The sequence below is a fragment of the Manis javanica genome, chromosome 8, assembly GCF_040802235.1.
Source record: "Manis javanica isolate MJ-LG chromosome 8, MJ_LKY, whole genome shotgun sequence".
NCBI lineage: Eukaryota > Metazoa > Chordata > Mammalia > Pholidota > Manidae > Manis > Manis javanica.
The window spans coordinates 122,878,331-122,903,360 of NC_133163.1; the positions used below are offsets into that span (position 1 = coordinate 122,878,331).

The window sequence follows — 25,030 nt, forward strand, 5'->3', positions numbered from 1 at the left end:
TAACATCAGACTATTTAGTAGCATTGTTAGTAACTGGAAAGGGATTGCTTTAAAAAATCTGAGGTAAAATTATTTCCAATGTAGAATTTTATGCTGTATTAAAATGAAATATAAGTAAACAAAGAAGATAGGGGGCCCCCAGGAAACAAGAGCAAATAAAAGAAAGTGGGGAGGGAAAATCTTAAGGTGAAAGCTGAAGAGCAAATCTAGACAATCACCAACCCTGTTTACACTTGAGCAAAAAAACCAAAAAGTTCTGGAATGGGGATCTCCAGGGAAAAAATGAAATCAACTCATTATCTGACATACTTGACCATTAGAAAAATAATGATAGTGCAAAATAAATCTGACTAAACATGAGGAAAAAACAAGGATAGGGACATAGAAAACTAAAACCAATAAAAAAATGAGGTAATTAACTTCAGAAGAAAAAAATTAGACTTAATAAGATTTAACATGTTTCATCATTCCACAGAAGCCCACTTAGCTCCTAATTTAAAAAATGACATACAATTAACAGTGACTACTGATTGAATAAAAAATTATGACAATTATGTTGGGGGAGATTGGATTAAAGATGGTGGTATGAGAGGTGAAACAGAGACCTCCTCCTAAAATGACATATAATATGAAAATATAATTTAATACAACTAATCCTGAAAGAGCAACAGAAAAGAAGGCTGCACCAGACTGCACACACCTGGAGAAAAGAGCAGACCTCACGGAACAGGGTAACGTACCAAAGCTGTGACCCAGCAGGACCCAAGCCCTCCCCAACCCCAGCTCACCGGCTGGAGGAAGAGAAACAGAGCGGGGAGGGAGTGGAGGCCTGGGACGGCTGAACACCTAGCCCTGCAGATCTGCTCTGGGAGCATGAACTAACATTGCATGTGCTCTGGTGATTCAGTGCTGTGGGAAAGCTAAGACAGGTGGAATACCTGGAGAGACGGAGATCCCAGCTGCTTGTGGAAAATAGGGATTCATATCCGGCTGATTTGGGGGGGCAGTATGAGAGACTTCCTAACAGCGAGAGGGGCAAGGATTGCACAGAGCTTAATGCCCAGGAGAAAGGACAGGTAGACAAAATTGTCTGGGTGCACTCTGCCCCACGACGTTGGGAGCTTAAATCATCATCAGGCGCTCCATCCCACTGACTGGCTATGAAGCTCCAAGACCCCCCACCACGGTACGGAGCATGCTTTTGTCTTCCTCCTGGCTAGCCTGCACCTGGGTCAGGTGCGCAAATTGGCAAACACTGCCCTGGCGTCAGGCATGCCAGAGGGAAGCCCCGCCTATGGCAGCTACAAACATGAAACATAGAGGCTTCCACCTGTGTGTTCTGCCCACTGGTCCTGGCAGTGGAGACAGGCATAGCAGCCTGGAAGCAGGAAAGAGCTCTTTCCTCCCCCCAAGCACCAACACCGCTCCCCTAAAAACCCAACATTGCTCCAGGGCCTGAGCAGCTCCAGAGAGTACAGCTTCTGGGCACTAGAGAGCACCATAGACAAATTATAAAACATCAAAGGAAACTGGTTCAAAGCAAAATTATGAATACACCTGAGAAAGATTCAAATGAAATCGATCTCATGAATCTTCCTGAAAAAGATTTCAAAATAAAAATCATTAACATGCTCATGGAGGTAAAGAAAAATATTCAAGAACTCAAGAATGAATTTAGTACGGAGATCCAATCATTGAACACAATGAAGGGTATTAAAAGCAGATTAGATATGGAGGAAGAGACAATAAATGAAATAGAAATTAGAGAAGAGAAATACAAAGAAGCTGAGGCACAGAGATTGGATCTCTAAGAATGAAAGAATACTGAGAGAACTATGTGACCAACCCAAATGGAACAATATTTGTATCACAGGGCTATCAGAAGAAGAGAGAAAAAAAGAGATAGAAACTGTTCTTGAGGAAGTAATTGCTAAAAACTTCCCCAGTATAGAGAAAGAAACAGTCTCTCAGGTGATGGAGGTGCACAGATCTCCCAAAACAAGGGACCCAAGGAGGACAACACCAACACATATAATAATTAAAATGGCAAAGATCAAGGATAAGGAAAGACTATTAAAAGCAGCCAGAAAGAGGAATAAGATCACACAGAAAGCAAAACCCATCAGGCTGTCATAAGACACATCTCAGCAAAAAACCTTACAGGCCAGAAGGGACTGGCATGATATATTCAATGCAATGAAGAGAAGGGCCTAGAACCAAGATTACTTTATCCAGCAAGATTATCATTTAAATTTGAAATAGGGATTAAACAATTTCCAAATAAGCAAAAGCTGAGAGAATTTAACCCCCACAACCCATCTTTACAGTGTACTTTGGAGGGACTGCCATAGACAGAAGTGTTCCTAAGATTTAATAGCTGTCACCAGAGGTAATAAAAAGGAAAAGACAAAGAGTACAGAATATGATACATAACATATAAAGAATGGAGGAAGAAGAAAAGAAGGGGAAAAAAAAGAACCTTTAGCATACTAAGTGAGTTAAGTTAGACTCTGAGATAGTAAGGAAGTTACCCTGGAAAGTTCAGAAAACATTAATCTAAAGGCTGCAATGGCAATAAGTACATACCTATCAATAATCACCCCAAATGTAAATGGTCTGAATGTGCCAATCAAAAGACATAGAGTCACTGAATAGATAAAAAAATAAGACCCTACCATATGCTGCCTACAAAAGACTCATTTCAAACCCAAAGATACACAGACTAAAAGTGAAGGGATGGAAAAAGATATCTCATGCAACTAATAGGGAGAAAAAATCAGGTGTTACAGTACTTGTATCAGACAAAATAGACTTCAAAGGAAAGAAGGTCACAGGAGATAAAGAAGGACATTAAACAATGATAAAGGGGTCAATCCAACAAGAGGATATAACCATTATAAATATCTATGCACCCAACACAGGAGCACCGACATATGTGACACAAATACTAACAAAATTAAAAGGGGAAATAGAATGTACTGCATTCATTCTAGGAGAATTCAACACTCCACTCACTCCAAAGGGCAGATCCACCAGACAGAAGATAAGTAAGGAGACAGAGGCACTGAACAACACACTAGAACAGATGGACCTAACAGACATCTACAGAACTCACCACCAAAAAGACGCAGGACACACATTCTTTCCAAGTGCACACGCAACATCTTCCAGAATAGACCACACACTAGGCCACAAAAAGAGCCTCAGTAAATTCAAAAAGATTGAAATTGTACTAACAAACTTCTCAGATCATAACGGTATAAAACTAGAAATAAACTGTACAAAGAAAACAAAAAGGCTCACAAACACATGGATGCTTAACAACATCCTAAACAATCAATGGATCAATGACCAAATTAAAACAAGAGATCAAACAATATATGGAGACATATGAAAACAACAGCACAATCAGCACAATGCCCCAACTTCTGTGGGATGCAGCAAAGGCAGTTCTAAGAGGGAAGTATATAGCAATCTACACCTATTTAAAGAAGGAAGAACAATCCCAAATGAATAGTCTAAATTCACAATTATTGAAACCAGAAAAAGAAAAACAAACAAAGCCCAAAGTCAGCAGAAGGAGGGACATAATAAAGATCAGAGAAGAAATAAATAAAATTGAGAAGAATAAAAAAAATAGAAAGAAATCAATGAAACCAAGAGCTGGTTCTGTGAGAAAACAAACAAAATAGATAAACCTCAGGCCAGACTTATTAAGAAAAAAAGAGAGTCTACACACATAAACAGAATAGGAAATGAGAAATGAAAAATCACTACAGACACCACAGAAATACAAAGAATTATTAGAGAATACTATGAAAATCTATATGCTAAAAAACTGGATAACCTAGAAGAAATGGACAACTTTCTAGAAAAATACAACCTTCCAAGACTGACCCAGGAAGAAACTGAAAAACTAAACAGACCAATTACAAGCAATGAAATTTAATCGGTAATCAAAAAACTACCCAAGAACAAAAGCCCCGTACCAAAAGGATTCACCGCTGAATTTTATCAAACATTTAGAGAAGACATACTACCCATTCTCCTTAAAGGTTTCCAAAAAATGGAAGACGAGAGATTACTTCCAAACTCATTCCATGAAGCCAGTATCACTTTAATACCAAAACCAGGCAAAGACACCACACAAAAGAAAATCACAGACCAATATCCCTGATGAACACAGATGCAAAAATACTCAACAAAATATTAGCAAACCGAATTCAAAAATGCATCAAGAGGATTGTACAACATGATTAAGTGGGATTCATCCCAGGGATGCAAGGATGGTACAATACTCGAAAATCCATCAAAATCATCCACTACATCAACAAAAAGGACAAAAACCACGTAATCATTTCCATAGATGTTGAAAAAGCACTCAAGAAAATTAAACATCCATTCATGATAAAAACTCTCAACAAAGTGGGTATACAGGGCAAGTACCTCAACATAATAAAGGCCATATATGATAAACCCACAGCCAACATTATACTTAACAGTGAGAACCTGATAAATTTTCCTGTAAGATCGGGAACAAGACAGGGATGCCCACTCTCCCTGATTTTATTCAACACACTACTGGAGGTCCTAGCCACGGCAATCAGACAACACAAAGAAATAAATGGCATCCAGATTGGTAAGGAAGAAGTCAAAGTGTCACTGTTTGCAGACAACATGATACTGTACATAAAAAACCCTAAAGAATCCACTCAAAAATTGCTGGAACTAATATCTGAATTCAGCAAAGTTGCAGGATACAAAATTAATACACAGAAATCTGTCACATTCCCACACTAATGATGAACTAGCAGAAAGAGAAATCGGGAAAACAATTCCGTTCACAATTGCATATAAAAGGATAAAATACCTAGGCATAAACCTGACCAGGGAAGTGAAAGACCTATACCCTAAAAACTACAAGACACTCTTAAGAGAAATTAAAGAGGACACTAACAAATGGAAATTCATTCCATGCTCTTGGGTAGGAAGAATTAATATTGTCAAAATGACCATCCTGCCCAAAGCAATCTACAGATTCAATTCAATTCCTATCAAAATACTGACAGCATTCTTCAATTAACTAAAGCAAATAGTTCTTAAAATTCGTATGGAATGATAAAAGACCCCGAATAGCCAAAGCAACCCTGAGAAGGAAGAATAAAGCAGGCGGAATTACACTCCCTGACTTCAAGCTCTACTACAAAGCCACAATAACCAAGACAATGTGGCACTGGCACAAGAACAGACCCACAGAGCAGTGCAACAGAATAGAGATTCCAGATATTTACCCAAGCATATATGGACAATTAATATATGATAAAGGAGCCATGGACATACAAATGGGGAAATGACAGCCTCTTCAACAGCTGGTGTTGGAAAAACTGGACAGCTACATGTAAGAGAATGAAACTGGATCACTGTCTAACCCCATACACAAAAGCAAAGTCAAAATGGATCAAAGACCTGAATGTAAGTCATGAAACCATAAAACTCTTATAAGAAAATATAGGGAAAACTCTTGAATATAAACATGAGCAACTTCCTCATGAATATATCTCCACTGGCAAGGGAAACAAAAGTAAAAATGAACAAGTGAGACTATATCAAACTAAAAAGCTTCTCTACAGCAAAGGACACCATCAATAGAACAAAAAGGCATCCTACAGTATGGGAGAACATATTCATAAATTACATACGCAATAAGGGGTTGATATCCATAATATACAAAGAGCTCATGCACCTCAACAAACAAAAAGCAAATAACCCAATTAAAAAATGGGCAGAGGATTTGAACAGATACTTCTCCAAAGAAGAAATTCAGATGGCCAAGAGGCACATGGGAAGACGCTCCACATCACTAGTCATCAGAGAAATGCAAATTAAAACCACAATGAGATATCACCTCACATCAGTTAGGATGGCCACTATCCAAAAGACAAACAACAACAAATGTTGGCAAGGATGTGGAGAAAGGGGAACCCTCCTACACCGCTGGTGGGAATGTAAATTAGTTCAACCACTGTGGAAAGCAGTATGGAGGTTCCTCAAAAAGCTCAAAATAGAAATACCATTTGACCCAGGAATTCTACTTCTAGGAATTTACCCTAAGAATGCAGCAGCCCAGTTTGAAAAAGAGATGCATGCCTATGTTTATTGCAGCACTATTTACAATAGCCAAGAAATGGATGCAACCTAAGTGTCCATCAGTAGATGAATCAATAAATAAGATGTGGTACATATACACAATGGAATATTATTCAGCCGTAAGACGAAAACAAATCCTACCATTTGCAACAACATGGATGGAGCTGGAGGGTATTATGCTCAGTGAAATAAGCCAGGCAGAGAAAGACAAGTACCAAATGATTTCACTCATCTGTGCAGTATAAGAACAAAGGAAAAACTGAAGGAACAAAACAGCAGCAGAATCACAGAACCCAAGAATGGACTGAAAGGAATGAACTATGCTCTGTCAACAATAGTTATCAAGTAGTTATGAACTAGTTATAAACTAGATGGTTTTGTGGTAGGATGTGGTTAGAAGGAAATCCCACAAGGCTAAATTCCTAAGAGGCAACTCTTCTCTTATTGACTGGATTATTTTATTTACATATTTATATATGTATTTATTTATTTTTGCTTTTTTTAATTGAAGTATAGTTGATATACAATCGTACACTAGTTACAACACAGTGGTTCAACAGTTACCAATATTCTTCAATCCTTACCCCCTCTAATGCAGTTACTATCTGTCAACACAGGAAGATGTTGCACTGACTGGATTACATTAAATGCACCAGAACCACTCCCCCTTGGAAAACAATGTTATACTATAAATGCTCTATGGAGAAACTGCACAAATGAAAGGACCAGAGATCATAGTGAAGACAGGAATAGAAAGTCTATGTTTTGGGGGTTGTTTCCTAAAAACACTTGCATTTTCATATAATATCAAAAAACAGTGTCTGTTATTACAGGGTTCCCTTATTGATACCAAAGATCTTCAGAAATGTCAGAACATAGGATGTTGCCAACAAGCACCGAAGCAAGAGGGATCTCTGGACAACAGAGACTCAGCTGTTACCAGAGGTGTGATCAGCGGATGACCGATCTTGGCCCAAACCTTTCCTACTTACATGGAACAGTGGAAAGTGCCAACAGGGCTCTCACGACGGATGTCTTCATACTCTTCATATATCCCCCGCTTTTGCCTGGTGCTAACATAGTCCATCAATTCTTGGATGGTCATGGCATGAGGACCTGGAACATGCACCGAGTCCCAGTCAAAGGCAGGAGGGAGGGAGAATAGGATGATCTCATCAAAGGGATCTGGGTGGCCATTCATCTGTGGTAGGAACTGGAAATTCCAAGTGGCGAGGTCAATTTTGATGTACCCACCCAGATTTTCTGGAAGGCACTCCCTGGGCAGGTGCTGTGTGACCTCAGATGTCTTTAAAATCTGAATCTAGAAGGCCAGAAAGAACCATGTGAGTACATGGGGTTGAGGGGGGCATATAGATAGTGAAGGTAAAGAACAAATGTGCTTTTATTAGGTTTGGAGAACAGGATGAGATTTGCTTGAAATAGTTGGTATACTTGTAAGAGACGTAGAGTGCATTTCATCTGCCTGGGATTGAAGTCCTATGAATTTCCTTTTCCCAAAGGAATGACTCCCCAGGATGTGTATCAAATTCACTTCTGGAATTAGGGGTCCTCTTACAAACCTTTTGAAAGGAACTACAATGTACCAAAAGCTTTATACAGAGCTTCCTGACACTATCTCCTTCAGGTATTTACCTTTTGGACTAAGAATGGATAGGTAGTGGTTTTTTTTGTCACCTCCATACTAAAGCAAACAATTCTAAGCCTGTTAGCTTGTGCTTTACTCACATCTTGGTATGGATTTTCTCAAAGTAGGTTCTATTAAGCAAGACAGGTAGGCTACCCAGAAGCAGGGGAGCCCAGGAAAAATGCTAGAGAAGTAAACATAGCACCAAATTTTGTTCTCTGCATGGACACAACCATGCTAGACTAAATCAGTAGAGCTGGTTCTCCGTGGAATCTGTGTGGAATGGGAATGCTGTCTTCTTGCTGTCGCCTCTTCCCGGAATGCCGCTTTCCCTCCTCAGCCTCCCCAAGGACCAGCTGATATACAGCTCACCTCTTCCACAAAGCCGTCCCTGCCTGCCTGAGGCAGTATTCTCCTCTCTGCTCCCGTAGCGCTGTAGCACTCTGCGCATATCTCTGTGTTCTCAGTCAGAAGCATGAGCTCCTTGAGAGGAAGGACTACCTCACTCAATTTTTAATATTTTTATTTATAATAAGGGAACTTATATATAAAATCTATGAATATATTTTATAGTATCTTTTGAGTTTATACATGCACTTATACTTGTATATAACTCAAGTGCAAGAACTTGCCTAAGGAGTTATCATATTATCACAGGAAAACCTCTCCTATTCTGAGTCATTAGGTCCTAAGTAGTTCTACAAAGGCAAACATCTTCAGTTTTCCCTCTCTAACCCAAGGTGCCTCAGCTATAAAGATCTGCATTGTAATTATTAATATAACCTCATAATCCTACACTACAAAAGTCTCTGATACTATTTCACAACAACTTTATTACCTTATTATGTGTTTCAAATGCCCTTTCTTTCAAGGGTGAGGAATGAATGAATGACTGAATGAATGAATGAGATCATCTTTTAGTCCTGGCGCACTCAGGGGATAACAGAATTAAGATAATTTTTGACAAATATTTGAAGTCAGGAACAAGCTGTTTCAAGAGAGAATGACAGGAGTGAGAGTGAGAGGCTTTCCTCCGCCATCCTGCTGGTCAAAGGGACTGAATGGTATTTCCAATTGAACAAATTTAAACACCAGGTCAACTAATGCACTTATATTAGAAGTTGTTAAATATTAAAGGCCTGTATGCCTCTAGCCTAAATTTCGGAACTAGTGGTTATCCCTACGTTCCCCACAGGACCCATTCCTTCAGTACTATCTTTGCGAAAGGTGCTATGGAGGGTGAGTGCCAGACAAACTATGTCTAGTTCCCAACTTCAAAGAACTTACTAATACAGTAAGAGAGGCAGCCTGTACTGAGCTGAGTAAAGAATATAGCAGAGAATATAAGTGAATGTACTAACAGAAACACAAAGTGCTCTAGGAGACAAGCCAGCAGGATTTTTTTTGAAGGTAGAAAATTAATTGACAGATTTCAACCATAGAGATGGGAATGTATCTATATACCTCCAAATAAAATAAAGCTAGCATGTCTTACCCTTTCCCGGACTTTGTCCTTCAGCAGGAGGCTGATGATGGAATAGGGCACTCGGAACCATATGGGCGCTCCCACAATCAACACTTTCTTCAAACGAGCTGGAAATGCTCCCTGTGGAGAACACATAGGAGGATTTAAAGATACCAGACAGGGCCCGGCAACAGCCCTGATGGCATCTGTGACTGTTCAAGCCCAGCGTTTAGGTTTTCTGTTCGTCTCCCGATTCTTACCCAGTAGGGGTAGAGCCTACCGCCTAATCAGGTTTCACTTCAGTAGCTAGAGAAAAAGTGGTTAAAAAGAAATACATTAAAAGCTGATTTACCTTTAAAATAAGATCTACCTTTACATTACACACTTGTTGACATAAGCCTTACGGATCAAATACTTTTCTAACTTTTCTTATAAGCATACATGTGTATATCATCAACTTCTGCTTATGAGAACTTACAATTAAATCATAAATAAACATGAAAGAAAGTTTTCTCTCATTTTTCTATTATTCTGATATCTGTATATTTATTATCAGGTTTTTTTGCCCATCTCTTCATTTATTTATTTAATCAATAAATAAGATCTCGTGAGCACAGGGCAAATGAGGTGTAAAAGAAAGGAGCCTCCTGATCTGGACAGAGCATAAGAATGAAGTTATTCGATCTTAATCCACACCTCATTTAGTTTCTCAATATTCCATCCCTTCTCATGGCTATAAAAATTTACACACCACATATATATTTTCACAGAGAAAAAAAAAGAGTGTGAAAAACTATATATCGAAAGTTCAATAGAGTTTATCTTTGATAAGTGGGATTATGAGTCATTTTAACTTTATTCTTCACATTTTTCTATACCGTCCCATTTCCATAGTATAGCAGTTAGCACATTCGCCTCACATTTTATTTCCTATAAAACTTTGTATTACTAGAAATTCAGATGGCCAACAGGCACATGGAAAGATGTTCCAAATCACTAATCATCAGAGAAATACAAATTAAAACCACAATGAGATATCACCTCATACCAGTTAGGATGGCCAATGTAGAAAAGACTAGGAACAACAAATGCTGGCGAGGATGCAGAGAAAGGGGAACCCTCCTACACTGCTGGTAGGAATGTAAATTAGTTCAACCATTGTGGAAAGCAGTATGGAGGTTCCTCAAAAAACTAAAAATAGAATTACCATTTGACGCAGGAATTTCACTCCTAGGAATTTACCCCAAGAATGCAGGAGACCAGTTTGAAAAAGACAGATGTACCCCTATGTTTTTCGTAGCACTATTTACAATAACCAAGAAATGGAAGCAACCTAAATGTCCATCAGTAGATGAATGGGTAAAGAAGATGTGGTACATATACACAATGGAATATTATTCAGCCGTAAGAAGAAAACAAATCCTACCATTTGCAACAACATGAATGGAGCTAGAGGGTATTATGCTCAGTGAAATAAGCCGGGCAGAGAAAGACAAGTATCAAATGATTTCACTCATTCGTGAAGTATAGGAACAAAGCACATACTGAAGGAAAAAAATAGCAGCCGACTCACAGAACCCAAGAATGGACTAATGGTTGCCAAAGGGAAAGGGACTGGGGAGGGTGGGTGGGAAGGGAGAGAGAAGGGGAATAAGGGGCATTACGATTTGCATACATAATGTTGGGGGAGTGGGCATGGGGAAGGCAGTTAGCACAGAGAAAACAAGTAGTGACTCTATAGAGCATCTTAACTACACTGATGGACAGTGACTGTAGTGGGGTAGTGGTGGGGTCTTGATAATGGGGGGAATCTAGTAACGACAATGTTGCTCATGTGATTGTGTATGAATGACACCAAAAAACAAAAAACAAAAAAAACTTGGTGTTACTTCTAAAACCTTAAAAAAATGTTTACATCCTTTGCCCTAGTACGTCTACTTTTAGAAATCTGCTTTCAAGCGAATCACTGTGAAAAGATATGGATATAAAAGTTTCCTGAAAAAATTGTTTATGATAACAAATGGGAAAAAAATCCAACATAGAAATCCAAAATAGTAAATACAGAATAGATTATTATTCAATTATATGTTCATAAAATATAGTTGTTGGAGATAATATACTGAAATTCTATTAATACAATTAAGGTCATACTCAAATATATCCAGAAGAAAGTGCCATAAATCAAAATATCAACAGTGTTTATTTTTGCATGGTAATATCAAAGGCAATCTTTTTTCTTTATACTGGTCTGAGCTGTTCAAAATTTTCTACAATGAGTTCGTGTTATAATAGTATTTTAAAGTATAAAAGATAAATAAGCGTGGAGTCAAGATGACGGCATGAGTAGAGCAGTGGAAATCTCCTCCCAAAACCACATATATTTTTGAAAATACAACAAAGACAACTCTTCCTAAAAGACAGACCAGAAGACACAGGACAACACCCAGACCACATCCACAACTGCGAGAACCCAGTGCCTCATGAAGGGAGTAAGATACAAGCCCCGGCCTGGCGGGACCTTAGCGCCTGACACCCCAGCTCCCGGGGGGAGGAGAGGAGTCAGAGCGGGGAGGGAGAGGGAGCCCAGGACTGCTAAATAGCCAGGCCCAGCCATCTGCACCAGAACGCAGACACAGTGCATGCATGGGGTCCTGGATACTAGGGAAACAGGACAGTAAGACCTGTGAGTGGGTCCCTGCAGCCCGTGCCCCGGGAACACAGAAAAGCGAGAGCTTTAAGGAAGTATTAAAGGGACAGGGACCCCACAGCCGGACGGAAGCGTCCTGGGACACTTAGTCCAGCAGCAGGGAACTACGGGCACCCTAAACCCCTGGATAAACTGGCAGCTCAGAGGCCCCTCATGGAGATAAACAGCCTCCTGGCCGTTCCCCCTCCAATGTGGGTCCACCATATCAGAGCAGCAGCCCGAGGCAGGCCAGGCCCACATCAACAGCAGAGATAAACGCCGTAGCAGCCGGGCAAGAATCAGAAGCCCCATCTGCGCACAGCTGCCCAGCACAAGCCACTAGAGGTCTCTGTTCTCCCGGGAGAGGAAGGCCACAAACCGATAAGAAGGGAAGTTCTTCCAGCCAGCACTTGTGCCGGCTCTGCAAACTATCTCTATTGCCATGAAAAGGCAAAATTTGAGGCAGACAAAGATTACAGCGACAACACCTGAGGAGACAGACCTAACCAGTCTTTGTGAAAAAGAATTCAAAATAAAACTCATAAACATGCTGATGGAGATGCAGAGAAATATACAAGAGCTAAGGGTTGAAGTCCGGAGGCAGATTACAGACATCTGGAGGGAGATCACAGATGTTCGGAGGGAGATTACAGAAGTGAAACAATCTGTGGAAGGATTTATAAGCAGAATGGATAAGATGCAAGAGGACACTGATGGAACGGAAACCAGAGAACAGGAACGCATAAAAGCTGACACAGAGATAAAAGGATCTCCAGGAATGAAACAATATTAAGAGAACTGTGTGACCAATCCAAAAGGAACAATATCCGTATTGTAGGGGTACCAGAAGAAGAAGAAGAAGAGAGAGAGAGAGAAAGGGATAGAAAGTGTCTTTGAAGAAATAATTGCTGAAAACTTCCCCAAACTGGGGGAGGAAATAATCGAACAGACCACAGAAATACACAGAACTCCCAACAGAAGGACCCAAGGAGGACAACACCAAGGCACATAATAATTAAAATGGCAAAGATCAAGGACAAGGACACAGTTTTAAAGGCAGCTAGAGAGAAAATGGTCACCTATAAAGGAAAACCCATCAGGCTATCATCAGACTTCTCAACAGAAGCCTTACAGGCCACAAAAGAATGGCATGATATATTGAATGCAACGAAAACAGAAGGGCCTTGAACCAAGAATACTATATTCAGCACGATTATCATTTAAATACGAAGGAGGGATTAAACAATTCCCAGAAAAGCAAAAGTTGAGGGAATTTTCATTCCACAAACCAGCTCTACAGAGTATTCTAGAGGGACCATTCTAGACGGGAGCACTCCTAAGACTAAACAGATGTCACCAGAGAAAATAAAATCACAGCAAAGAAAGCAGACCAACCAAATACTAACTAAAGGCAAAAAATAAAATCAAATACCCACTAAAAGCAGTTAAAGAAAACACAAAAGAGCACAGAATAAAACAACCAACATATAAAAAATGAAGGAGTAGGAATAAGAAGGGAGAGAAGAAAAGAATCTCCAGACAGTGTATATAACAGCTCAATAAGTGAGCTAACTTAGGCAGTAAGATACTAAAGAAGCTAACCTTGAACCTTTGGTAAACACGAATCTAACGCCTGCAATGGCAATAAGTACATATCTTTCAATAGTCACCCTAAATGTAAATGGACTTAATGCACCAATCAAAAGACACAGAGTAATAAAATGGATAAAAAAGCAAGACCCATCTATATGCTGCTTACAAGAAATTCACCTTAAACTCAAAGACATGCACAGACTAAGGGATGGAAAAACATATTTCAGGCAAACAACAGAGAGAAGAAAGCAGGTGTTGCAGTACTAATATCAGACAAAATAGACTTCAAAACAAAGAAAGTAACAAGAGATAAAGAAGGACATTACATAATGATAAAGGGCTCAGTCCAACAAGAGGATACAACCATTATAAATATATATATGCACCCAACACAGGAGCACCAGCATATGTGAAACAAATACTAACAGAATTAAAGGAGGAAATAGAATGCAATGCATTCATTTTAGGAGACTTCAACACACCACTCACTCCAAAGGACAGATCCACCAGACAGAAAATAAGTAAGGACACAGAGGCACTGAACAACACACTAGAACAGATGGACCTAACAGACATCTACGGAACTCCACATCCAAAAGCAACAGGATACACATTCTTCTCAAGTGCACATGGAACATTCTCCAGAATAGACCACATACTAGGCCACAAAAAGAGCCTCAGTAAATTTAAAAAGATTGAAATTCTAACAACAAACTTTTCAGACCACAAAGATATAAAACTAGAAATAAATTGTACAGAGAAAGCAAAAAGGCTCAAACACATGGAGGCTTAACAACATGCTCCTAAATAATCAATGGATCAATGAACAAATTGAAGTAGAGATCAAGGAATATATGGAAACAAATGACAACAACAACACAAAGCCCCAACTTCTGTGGGACGCAGCAAAAGCAGTCTTAAGAGGAAAGTATATAGCGATCCAGGCACACTTTAAGAAGGAAGAACAATCCCAAATGAATAGTCTAACATCACAATTATCAGAACTGGAAAAAGAAGAACAAAAGAGGCCTAAAGTCAGCAGAAGGAGGGACATAAGAAAGATCAGAGAAGAAACAAACAAAATTGAGAAGAATAAAATAATAGAAAAAAGGAAAGCAAGAGCTGGTTCTTTGAGAAAATAAACAAAATAGATAAGCCTCTAGCCAAACTTATTAAGAGAAAAAGAAGATCAACAAACATCAACAGAATCAGAAATGAGAATGAAAAAATCACGACAGACTCCACAGAAATACAAAGAATTATCAAAGACTACTATGAAAACCTATATGCTAACAAGCTGGAAAACCTAGAAGAAATTGGCAACTTCCTAGAAAAATACAACCTTCCAAGATTGACGAAGGAAGAAACACAGAAGTTAAACAAACCAATTACGAGCAAAGAAATTGAAACGGTAATAAAAAAACTACCGAAGAACAAAACCCCTGGGCCAGACAGATTTACCTCGGAATTTTATCAGACATACAGAGAAGACATAATACCCAATCTCCTTAAAGTTTTCCAAAAAAATAGAAGAGGAGGGAATCCTTTCAAACTCATTCTATGAAGCCAACATCACCCTAATACCAAAACCAGGCAAAGACCCCACCAAAAAAGAAAATTACAGACCAATATCCCTAATGAACGTAGATGCAAAAATACTCAACAAAATATTAGCAAACTGAATTCAAGAATATATCAAAAGGATCACACACCATGACCAAGTGGGATTCATCTCAGGGATGCAAGGATGGTACAACATTCGAAAATCCATCAACATCATCCACCACATAAACAGAAAGGAAGACAAAAACCACATGATCATCTCCATAGATGCTGAAAAAGCATTTGACAAAATTCAACATCCATTCATGATAAAAACTCTCAGCAAAATGCGTATAGAGGGCAAGTACCTAAACATAATAAAGGCCATATATGACAAACCCACAGCCAACATCATACTTAACAGCGAGAAGCTGAAAGCTTTTCACCTAAGATCGGGAACAAGACAGGAATGCCCACTCTCCCCACTTTTATTCAACATAGTACTGGAGGTCCTAGCCATGGCAATCAGACAAAACAAAGAAATAGAAGGAATCCAGGTAGGTAAAGAAGAAGTTAAACTGCCACTATTTGCAGATGACATGATATTGTACATAAAAAACCCTAAGGACTCCACTCCAAAACTACTAGAACTGATATCGGAATACAGCAAAGTTGCAGGATACAAAATTAACACACAGAAATTTGTGGCTTTCCTATACACTAACAATGAACCAATAGAAAGAGAAATCAGGAAAAGAACTCTATTCACAATTGCATCAAAAAGAATAAAATACCTAGGAATAAACCTACCCAAAGAAGTGAAAGACCTATACCCTGAAAACTACAAGACACTCTTAAGAGAAATTAAAGAGGACACTAACAAATGGAAACTCATCCCATGCTCTTGGCTAGGAGGAATTAATATCATCAAAATGGCCTTCCTTCCCAAAGCAATATACAGATTTGATGCAATCCATAACAAGTTTCCAGGAACATTCTTCAACGAACTGGAACAAATAGTTCAAAAATTCATATGGAAACACCAAAGACCCCGAATAGCCAAAGCAATCCTGAAAAAGAAGAATAAAGTAGGGGGATCTCACTCCCCAACTTCAAGCTCTACTACAAAGCCATTCTTAGGGTAAATTCCTAGACCTAGGGTAAATCAAGACAATTTGGTACTGGCATAAGAACAGAGCCACAGACCAGTGGAACAGATTAGAGACTCCAGACATTAACCCAAACATATATGGTCAATTAATATTTGATAAAGGAGCCATGGACATACAATGGGGAAATGACAGTCTCTTCAACAGATGGTGCTGGCAAAACTGGACAGCTACATGTAAGAGAATGAAACTGGATCACTATCTAACCCCATACACAAAAGTAAATTCGAAATGGATCAAAGACCTGAATGTAAGTCATGAAACCATAAAACTCTTAGAAAAAACATAGGCAAAAATCTCTTAGACATAAACATGAGTGACCTCTTCTTGAACATATCTCCCTGGGCAAGGAAAACAAAAGCAAAAATGAACAAGTGGGACTATGTTAAGCTGAAAAGCTTCTGTACAGCAAAAGACACCATCAATAGAACAAAAAGGAACCCTACAGTATGGGAGAATATATTTGTAAATGACAGATCCGATAAAGGGTTGATATCCAAAATACATAAAGAGCTCACCCACCTCAACAAACAAAAAACAAATAATCCAATTAAAAAATGGACAGAGAAACTGAACAGACAGTTCTCCAGAAAAGAAATTCAGATGGCCAACAGACACATGGAAAGATGCTCCACATCGCTAGTTATCAGAGAAATGCAAATTAAAACCACAATGACATATCACCTCACACCAGTAAGTATGGCTACCATCTAAGAGACAAACAACAACAAATGTTGGCGAGGTTGTGGAGAAAGGGGAACCCTCCTACACTGCTGGTGGGAATGTAAATTAGTTCAACCATTGTGGAAAGCAGTATGGAGGTTCCTCAAAATGCTCAAAATAGACTTACCATTTGACCCAGGAATTCCACTCCTAGGAATTTAGCTAAGAATGCAGCACTCCAGTTTGAAAAAGACAGATGCACCCCTATGTTTATCACAGCACTATTTACAATAGCCAAAAAATGGAAGCAACCTAAGTGTCCATCAGTAGATGAATGGATAAAGAAGATGTGGTACATATACACAATGGAATATTATTCAGCCATAAGAAGAAAACAAATCCTACCATTTGCAGCAACATGGATGGAGCTAGAGGGTATTATGCTCAGTGAAATAAGCCAAGCGGAGAAAGACAAATACCAAATGATTTCACTCATCTGTGGAGTATAAGAACAATGGAAAAACTGAAGGAACAAAAACAGCAGCAGAATCACAGAACCCATGAATGGACTGACAGTTATCTAAGAGAAAGGGACTGGGGAGGATGGGTGGGTAGGGAGGGATAAGGGGGGTGGAGAAGAAAGGGGGTAGTATGCTTCGCATGCATAATGTGGGTGGTGGGATAAAGGGGAGGGCTGTGCAACACAGAGAAGACAAGTAGTGATTCTACAACATTTTGCTATGCTGATGGAGAGTGACTGAAATGGGGTTTGTTGGGGGGACATGGTGTATGGGAGAGCCTGGTAAACATAATATTCTTCATGTAATTGTAGATTAATGATTACAAGAAAAAAAAAAAAAGAGAGAAAGAAAAGGGGGAATACTCCCTGATGGGATAAAACTAACTGCAAATCAACGATTAATGCATGCTTTACATATCCTTATTTTGATTTTTTAAACGGTGTCAGATGATCAGCTATGGAAGTACATTTTTCTGATAATATTCCTTTCTCTTAATAAAAAAAAAGCAGTTCCTGTGTGGTGATCTCCAATAGGTTCTTCACAATGGTATGAAGGTCATATCAAAGTGTGGGCAAAGGGTTTGTTTGTGTTTATACAGAGGACCAAAGCCTAATTTGGCTACCCAGAAAACGAATAAAGATACAATGTGAAGAACTTCTAACATCAACACCCTCTGGAAGAGTCATTCCAGAAGATGATCATCAAAAAACTTCAACAAAGATCCGCTGTTGCAGTTGTAGCTGCATTCACCCCACCGGTTCCTGGACTTGCCATTGGAATGAAGAAGGAGATATCTAAGCTGGCCTGTGCATACAGTAAAACAACAAATTTGACTGGATCTATACTGTTGGAACTCAACCAAGAATTAGGAGAGGTGCAAGTTGCAGCACTCCAAAATCATGCGACTATAGACTATCTACTGTTAAAAGAACATATGGGATGTGAATAGTTCCCAGGAATGTGTTGTTTTAATTTGTCTGATTTTTCTCAAACTATTCAAATTCAGTTAGATAATATCCATCATATCATTGATAAGTTTTCACAAATGCCTAGGGTACTTAACTGGTTTTCTTGGTTTCACTGGATATGGCTGGTAATTGTAGGTCTGCTTTTATTATGTAGCTGTATTCCGATTATGTTAATGTGTGTGTGCAATTTAATTAGTAGTTTGTTAAAACCTATACATGCTTATGTTACTCTACAAGAAGATATGTCAAAGAAATAATCAATCTTCCCATGTTTTCTTCCATCTGCTACCTCTATAGCTTTTCTTCCTCCTTCCTAATTACAACCCTTTAGTAGAATTCATATCTCATATCGAAAATTACCGAGTATCATAATTCTTCCAAGTGGTAAAGATACCTCAAGACAAAGGCTGGGCATAGAAGCCACAGGGCATAAATCTGCAAAGAAGTAAAAAGCTAACCTTTTCAAAGAATATGGCTTCTCTCTCACTTACCAACTTTACATTTCCCTGTATGGCCCTGGAATATGACTGGTTAGCCAGAGACGGGTAAGATTCCTCAAGGGAGGAACAACCTAAGACAGGCACAGTCGCAGGGGGGCCATCAGGTGAGAAATTGGGGATCAACAGAGGTGAGGCTTAGAACCTCACACCCCCTGTTTTGAGAGAAATCTTGTGCATCTGTGGATGTTTTGTTGCCCTTGTCTAGCTCGGATTAGCACATAGTCTACAGGCACACACCTGATCATCTACATTTGCCCTCTTACAGCACTAAACTATGTTTTCTATCTTTATCTTGCATCTACCTACCACTTCAGCATTTTATTAAAAATAATAATAATAATAATAATAAGGGAGAAATGTGGGATTCACATATAAATCAAGTATAGAAATCAAATGAATAATCATATCTGATTTGATTGTTTATAGTTCATGATGCATGATCAAAAGTGAAAGTTTCTATGATATGACTGCCCTTGCACTGTTCACCATGTAAGGACTTATTCACTATGTAAGAACTTGTTCGTTATGCTTCAGAAGATTGGAGACTGTTGAGAATTAGACTTGGGGTTGGTTAATGATTGTGCATTGAGTCCCCTATACAGAATTTTATTGTTGTTAACAACCATTTGGTCAATAAACATGAGAGATGCCCTCTAAAAAAAAAAAAAAAGATAAATATGAAAAAAATTAGCCCCTACAAATAATAATCAGCATAAAAGTATAATAAAAGTAAAAACCTCTGATTTATAACCATGCACACACACACCACTCACACAAACCATCTCACTCTCTATATTTCTCTCTCCCTGTTAAGTCACTGGTGTTACAAAACATATGACTTATCATTGTTGGGTCTGTTATGTTTTTACACATATGTGTACATTTTTTTAGCCTAGGAATAAACTTTATAAGATGTAGGATAAATAAAATAATTTTGAAACTTAATTAAAAGACATAGAAAAGACTTTAATAAAAAGCATAGCTTTCCTGGATGGGAGAAGGTAACACCAGTAACACTATAAAGATGGCAAAATTCAAATATGCAACTAAATTATTAATTCATTATATCCAAATAAAATCCCAGAGTGTTTTTATTTTCCAGAACTTAACTGAATGTCTCTATGGTTCATCTAATAAACAGGTAATGATTACCTTTTAAAAAATTTCTCTCATCAGATTTATAATTTCAAAAAAGTAGTTACCTCTGGGGAATAGCACCAGGGTTTCTATGGGAGGAGGTGAAAGAGTTTTCCTTGAATCGCTTTTTAAATTGCCTTTGTAATTTAAATAACTAGCTATAGAAGTTCATTTTCAGTATGCACGTCATGTATCAGTAGAAATTTAAATGAAAGTTATGTAAAAGAATAAAAGTGTAAAACAGTCATAACAACTTTTAGAAATAAAAGAGCATGAGGATTTGCTGCTGCCCTGCCTGCAATGGCCAAGATAAGGAGGCAGCCTAAGTGTTCATCAACTGATGGATGGGTGAAGGGGTGGCGCCTTTTATATATATGATGGAGTATTACTCAACAATAAAAAGAAAAGAAATCATGCCATTTGCAACAGCATGGATGGATCTAGAGGGTATGACACTCAATGAAATAAGCCAGGTGGAGAAAGGCAAATACCAAACAATATTATTTGTGCAGTGTAAAAACAAAGCAAAATACAAGGAACAAAATAGCGGTAGACTCATAGACACTGAGAATGGACTAGTGGTAACCAAGGGGGAAGGATTGGAAAGGGTGGGAGGGGAAGGGGATAAAGGGGCACACTGATTCGAAATCACAATATAGGTTGGTCATGGGGACGGTAGGACAGCATGGAGACTGGAGTTAATGATTCTGTAACATCTTACTACAGTGATAGATCGTTCCCGCACTACAAAGGATGAGGATTTAATAATATGGGCAACTGTTGAACCGCTGTGTTGAATATTTGAAACCAACATAATACTATCAATGATACTTCAGTAAAAAAAAAAGTTAACAAATAAGATTTTTCTGACAGACCCAAAAAAGGAAAAAAAAGATTATGAGGGAGCTTTATGAGGGAGCTTGTCCTACAGTATGTTAAACTTTATTATAAAGCTACAATAAATAAAACAGTGCATATGTTGGTCTAGATAGCTAGATCAGTAGAAAGAACAGGGAATCATGAAAGAGACAAACCTACCATATAAGAATTTAAAGTGTTACTGCAAGTGAGCAAGGAAAAAATGTATTAGTTAGCAAATGTTGCCAGGACAACTATTTGAAAGCAAATTATTTTATCTATAATATTATGTACCATATATGATATGTTATGAAATACACTGTGTATAATATAGAATATAAAAATTATAATGAAAAATAAAGAAAACCTGTAATATGACAAAATACATCATAAAACTAAACAAATTATAAACTACAAAATATGCTGGTAACACATAATATTCTTAATAACGAGTCTTATAAATCAGTAAGATAAATACTTCAGTAGAAAAATGGTTAAAGTTTGTAAGAAAACTTTAAAATACTGATGATAAATATGAAAATATGCTAAAGCTCTTAATAAGACAATAAAAACATGAATGTGACTAAAAATCTGAATAATAAATCAATGTTGATGAGATTGATAAAAAAGCAGTTGATGGGAAGTATAAATTTGAACTAAGATTTCAGAGGGCTATTTGGCAATATTTATTAAATTTTAAATGTCTGTACTCTGACCCTACAAATCTGCTTATAGCAATTTATCCTGAGGAAATGATTGGTCAATATATACAAAATGATTGGTCAAATATACAAAAATGTATGTAAAATGATGCTTACTAAAACTAAATGCTTTAAATACAAAACAAAGGCATGAACTTCATTTTTTTCTGCTTCATATATTAATAAAAGGAATACTCTATAGCCATTTAAAAAAAGTGAGGGAAAAAATAAGTAAGAGCTGTATGTATTAACACAGAAAGATGATGATACACTATTAAGTAAAAGATGTCAAGTTGTTACAACTACTGGATATAGTACAACTCCATATATTTGTGAAGAAAGAAAAATCATAAACTATACTCATAAATTATACACACACACACATTTAAAAAATCTGGAAGTATATACCCCAGGCTCTTTATATTGATAATCTCTAAGGGGTGGTAATCTCTAAGATATTACAAGTAATATCTTATCTCTGTCATTTATTAGTTGTATTACCTTTGCAAGTTCTTAAGTTATCTAGGTCTAAATTTCTAGATCTGTGAAGTGGAGACAGTAATAGTAATAGCCATCATCCCTCATAGGAGTGATGTCAGAATTAAATGAGTTTTAAAGCATGAAAAGGGCTTAGAACAGAATACAAAACATTCAGTAAGTGTTAATAATTATTACTTTATAAGTGTCTACACTAATGAATTTTTAAAATATATTTTAGCCATGTAGTTCATAATCAGGAAAACAGGTTTATCTTTCAGGGGGGTAGATCCCATTATCTGATTTAAATGTTTCATCTAAAACAATAATTGAAAAGTTAAGAGTCCATATGATGGCAACTAAAATAGGTTATGACATTTAAAAATTTAAGATGACAATCAATCCTAAAAAATATACCAAGAAGGGGAAAACCTACTCAGATCAACTTAGAGATTAATTCGTATTTTTATTCCAATGTCATATTTTTTACCTAAATCCTTATCACATACTAAATGCTGGAAATTCATGTAAATAGAAATTTGGAGTGTGAGACTGTGCATTAAAGATAAGCTTCTATTCACAACTTTCATGAGAATGAAGATGATAGGGGGATCATGTTTAAAATTTTATCTGTTCCCAGTGAAAGAGCAACTAAGTCCCTAATAAGAACATAATACAGGTTCTAAAGCAACAGGACTTCATTCCAGCCTTTGAATTTATATAGCAAAAACAACGACAGAACTTCTACAGTATCCATTCTGAAGCAAATGAAGGAGGACACACAAGCAACACAGGCACACTTGTAAGAGAAATAGAACTTCATCATTAAAGGAGTTCCAACAGACAAACAAAAATTAGAGATATCATTTTAGAATTCCTAAATTCAAAAAGGGAAAAATCACAGAGTGCAGTGCTGAGATGGGTCAAGGAAGTAAATACTCATACTTGATGACAATGTTAATTTTTTCCCACTTTTATGGAGGGTAACCTAGTGATATACAAGAGAGCAATAGGGATATCCACGATCTTCAGCCAAATTATCCAAGTCTTATAAATATCTTCTTAAAATAATTTAAAGGAAAAGCTAACATCACCATAACAGCATTATTTAAACCTGAAAACAACCTGAATAATACAAAAAGATAGTTAGATGGCTAATTGTCTACAGTATATTAATCTACCAGCTTATTATGACTTTGTAAAAACTAACAAATAGAAAGTCTAAACTGTAGCAAGAAAGGACTACTTAATGTGTAAAACTGGAAAAAAATAGCTATCCATATGCAGGAAATAAGGCAGACTCCTACATCTCATACCATATTTAAAAAAATAAACCCCAGATTGATTAAGGTCTTACATGACACAAACAAAACTTTCAACTTTTTAAAAGAAAACACCTCCTCAAAAACTTAAATGTGGAATTACAATAATGATCCAACAGTCCCACCTCTAGGTATATACGCAAAAGAATGGAAAGCGGGAACTCAAACAGATGCTTGTACACCAACATTCGCAGTAGAATAATTGCAAACAACCTAATGTCTACCAACAGATGAACAGATGAACAAAATGTGGTACATATGGACAATAGATTATTACTCAGCTTTAAGAAGGAATGAAATTCTGGTACATGCTACAATATGGATGAATAATCTTGGAAACATCCTATGTGAGAAAAACAGATACAAAAGGGCAAATATTGCATGATCCCACTTAGATGAGAAGGTACAATAGGCAAGTTCATTGAAACATAAAGTAAAACAGGTTTACCAGGAGCTGGGGAAGGAGGTAATGGGGAGATACTGCTTAATGGGTCCAGAGTTTCTGTTTGGGATGATGAAATAGTTCTGAAAATGGATAGTGGTGATAGCTGCATTGTGAATTACTTAATGCCACTGAATTGTACATTAAAAAGTGGTTAAAACCATATTATGTATATTTTACCAAAATAAAAATAAACTAATAAAATTAATATATATGATGAAACTGGTAGAGCAGTAGAAAAAAGGAAATAGTTAATACATTTTTTTTTCTGACTTTGGAATAGGGAAGGATTTAAGATGCAAAAAACATTAGCAGGTGGGTGTGACCACTTTGGAAAACAACTGGACACTATCTTAAAAAGTTGAATCTTCACAGACCTTATGACCCAGTAGGTCTACTAGACGTATATTCTAGAGCATGCATTCTCAATGGAGGTGGTATCAACCCAAGCGGGTGAAATTAGTTTCGAGGAAGAGTGGGGAATGGACACACACACACACACACACACAAACATACTCTTTGTATATAAATCACAGATATACATTCAGTACATAAAGATACACCCAAAACCATCTGTGGTATTAAAATTTCATTAAAGAGGAATGGTTGGAATGGAGTGGGGGGAGTCTAAAAAAGGGTCCTTAGTGAGGCAATAATGAAATGGTTGAGAAATACTGCCCTAGAGATACTCTTGCATACATGCACCAGAAAACATGTATTATGAATGTTAATAGCAGCTCTGTTCAAAAATCAGGAAACACCACAAGGAGCCACTACTGGAAGAGTGGATGAATACACTGGTAAACCTATCAACGGATGACAAATTAAAAGGTATGAATCCTTCAACCATTAGTAAAAAGGAATGAATCACTGCTACATGCCACAATAGGAATTTTAGTAATATAATAGTGAGTGAAAAACACAAGTCCTAGAAAACAACATGTAATAAAATCCCCTCTTTGTTGTAAAGCTGTCACAGCAAATAAACACTCCTAAATATCTAGCACCACAGTAATCCCAAGCGAGGTCCTCAAAGATGGCACAGACTCCTAGATCGATGTTTTCCAACGCTGTGGCAGGTTGTCACTCAGTGGGTCCTGAATTAATTTGGTAGTCATGACCGATATCTTTTAAATGTTTAGTAGAATAATCACAGTGACTGCACTCTGCATAGGTAGGGTAAAACTTGCTTTG

At 37.5% G+C, this 25,030-nt stretch overlaps 1 protein-coding gene across 2 annotated transcripts in view; it reads right to left on the bottom strand.

Annotated features, from left to right (window-relative positions):
* The window catches only part of PTPN9 (protein tyrosine phosphatase non-receptor type 9), an 87,955-nt gene that overhangs the window by 22,371 nt on the left and 40,554 nt on the right, over window positions 1-25,030 (bottom strand). For both annotated transcript variants that reach the window (XM_073212202.1, XM_073212203.1), the window contains exons 6-7: window positions 9,288-9,398; window positions 7,140-7,468 (exon numbers count right to left, since the gene is read on the bottom strand). In XM_073212202.1, coding sequence (XP_073068303.1) covers window positions 7,140-7,468; window positions 9,288-9,398 — 440 coding nt within the window. The remainder of the gene's footprint in view (window positions 1-7,139; window positions 7,469-9,287; window positions 9,399-25,030) is intronic.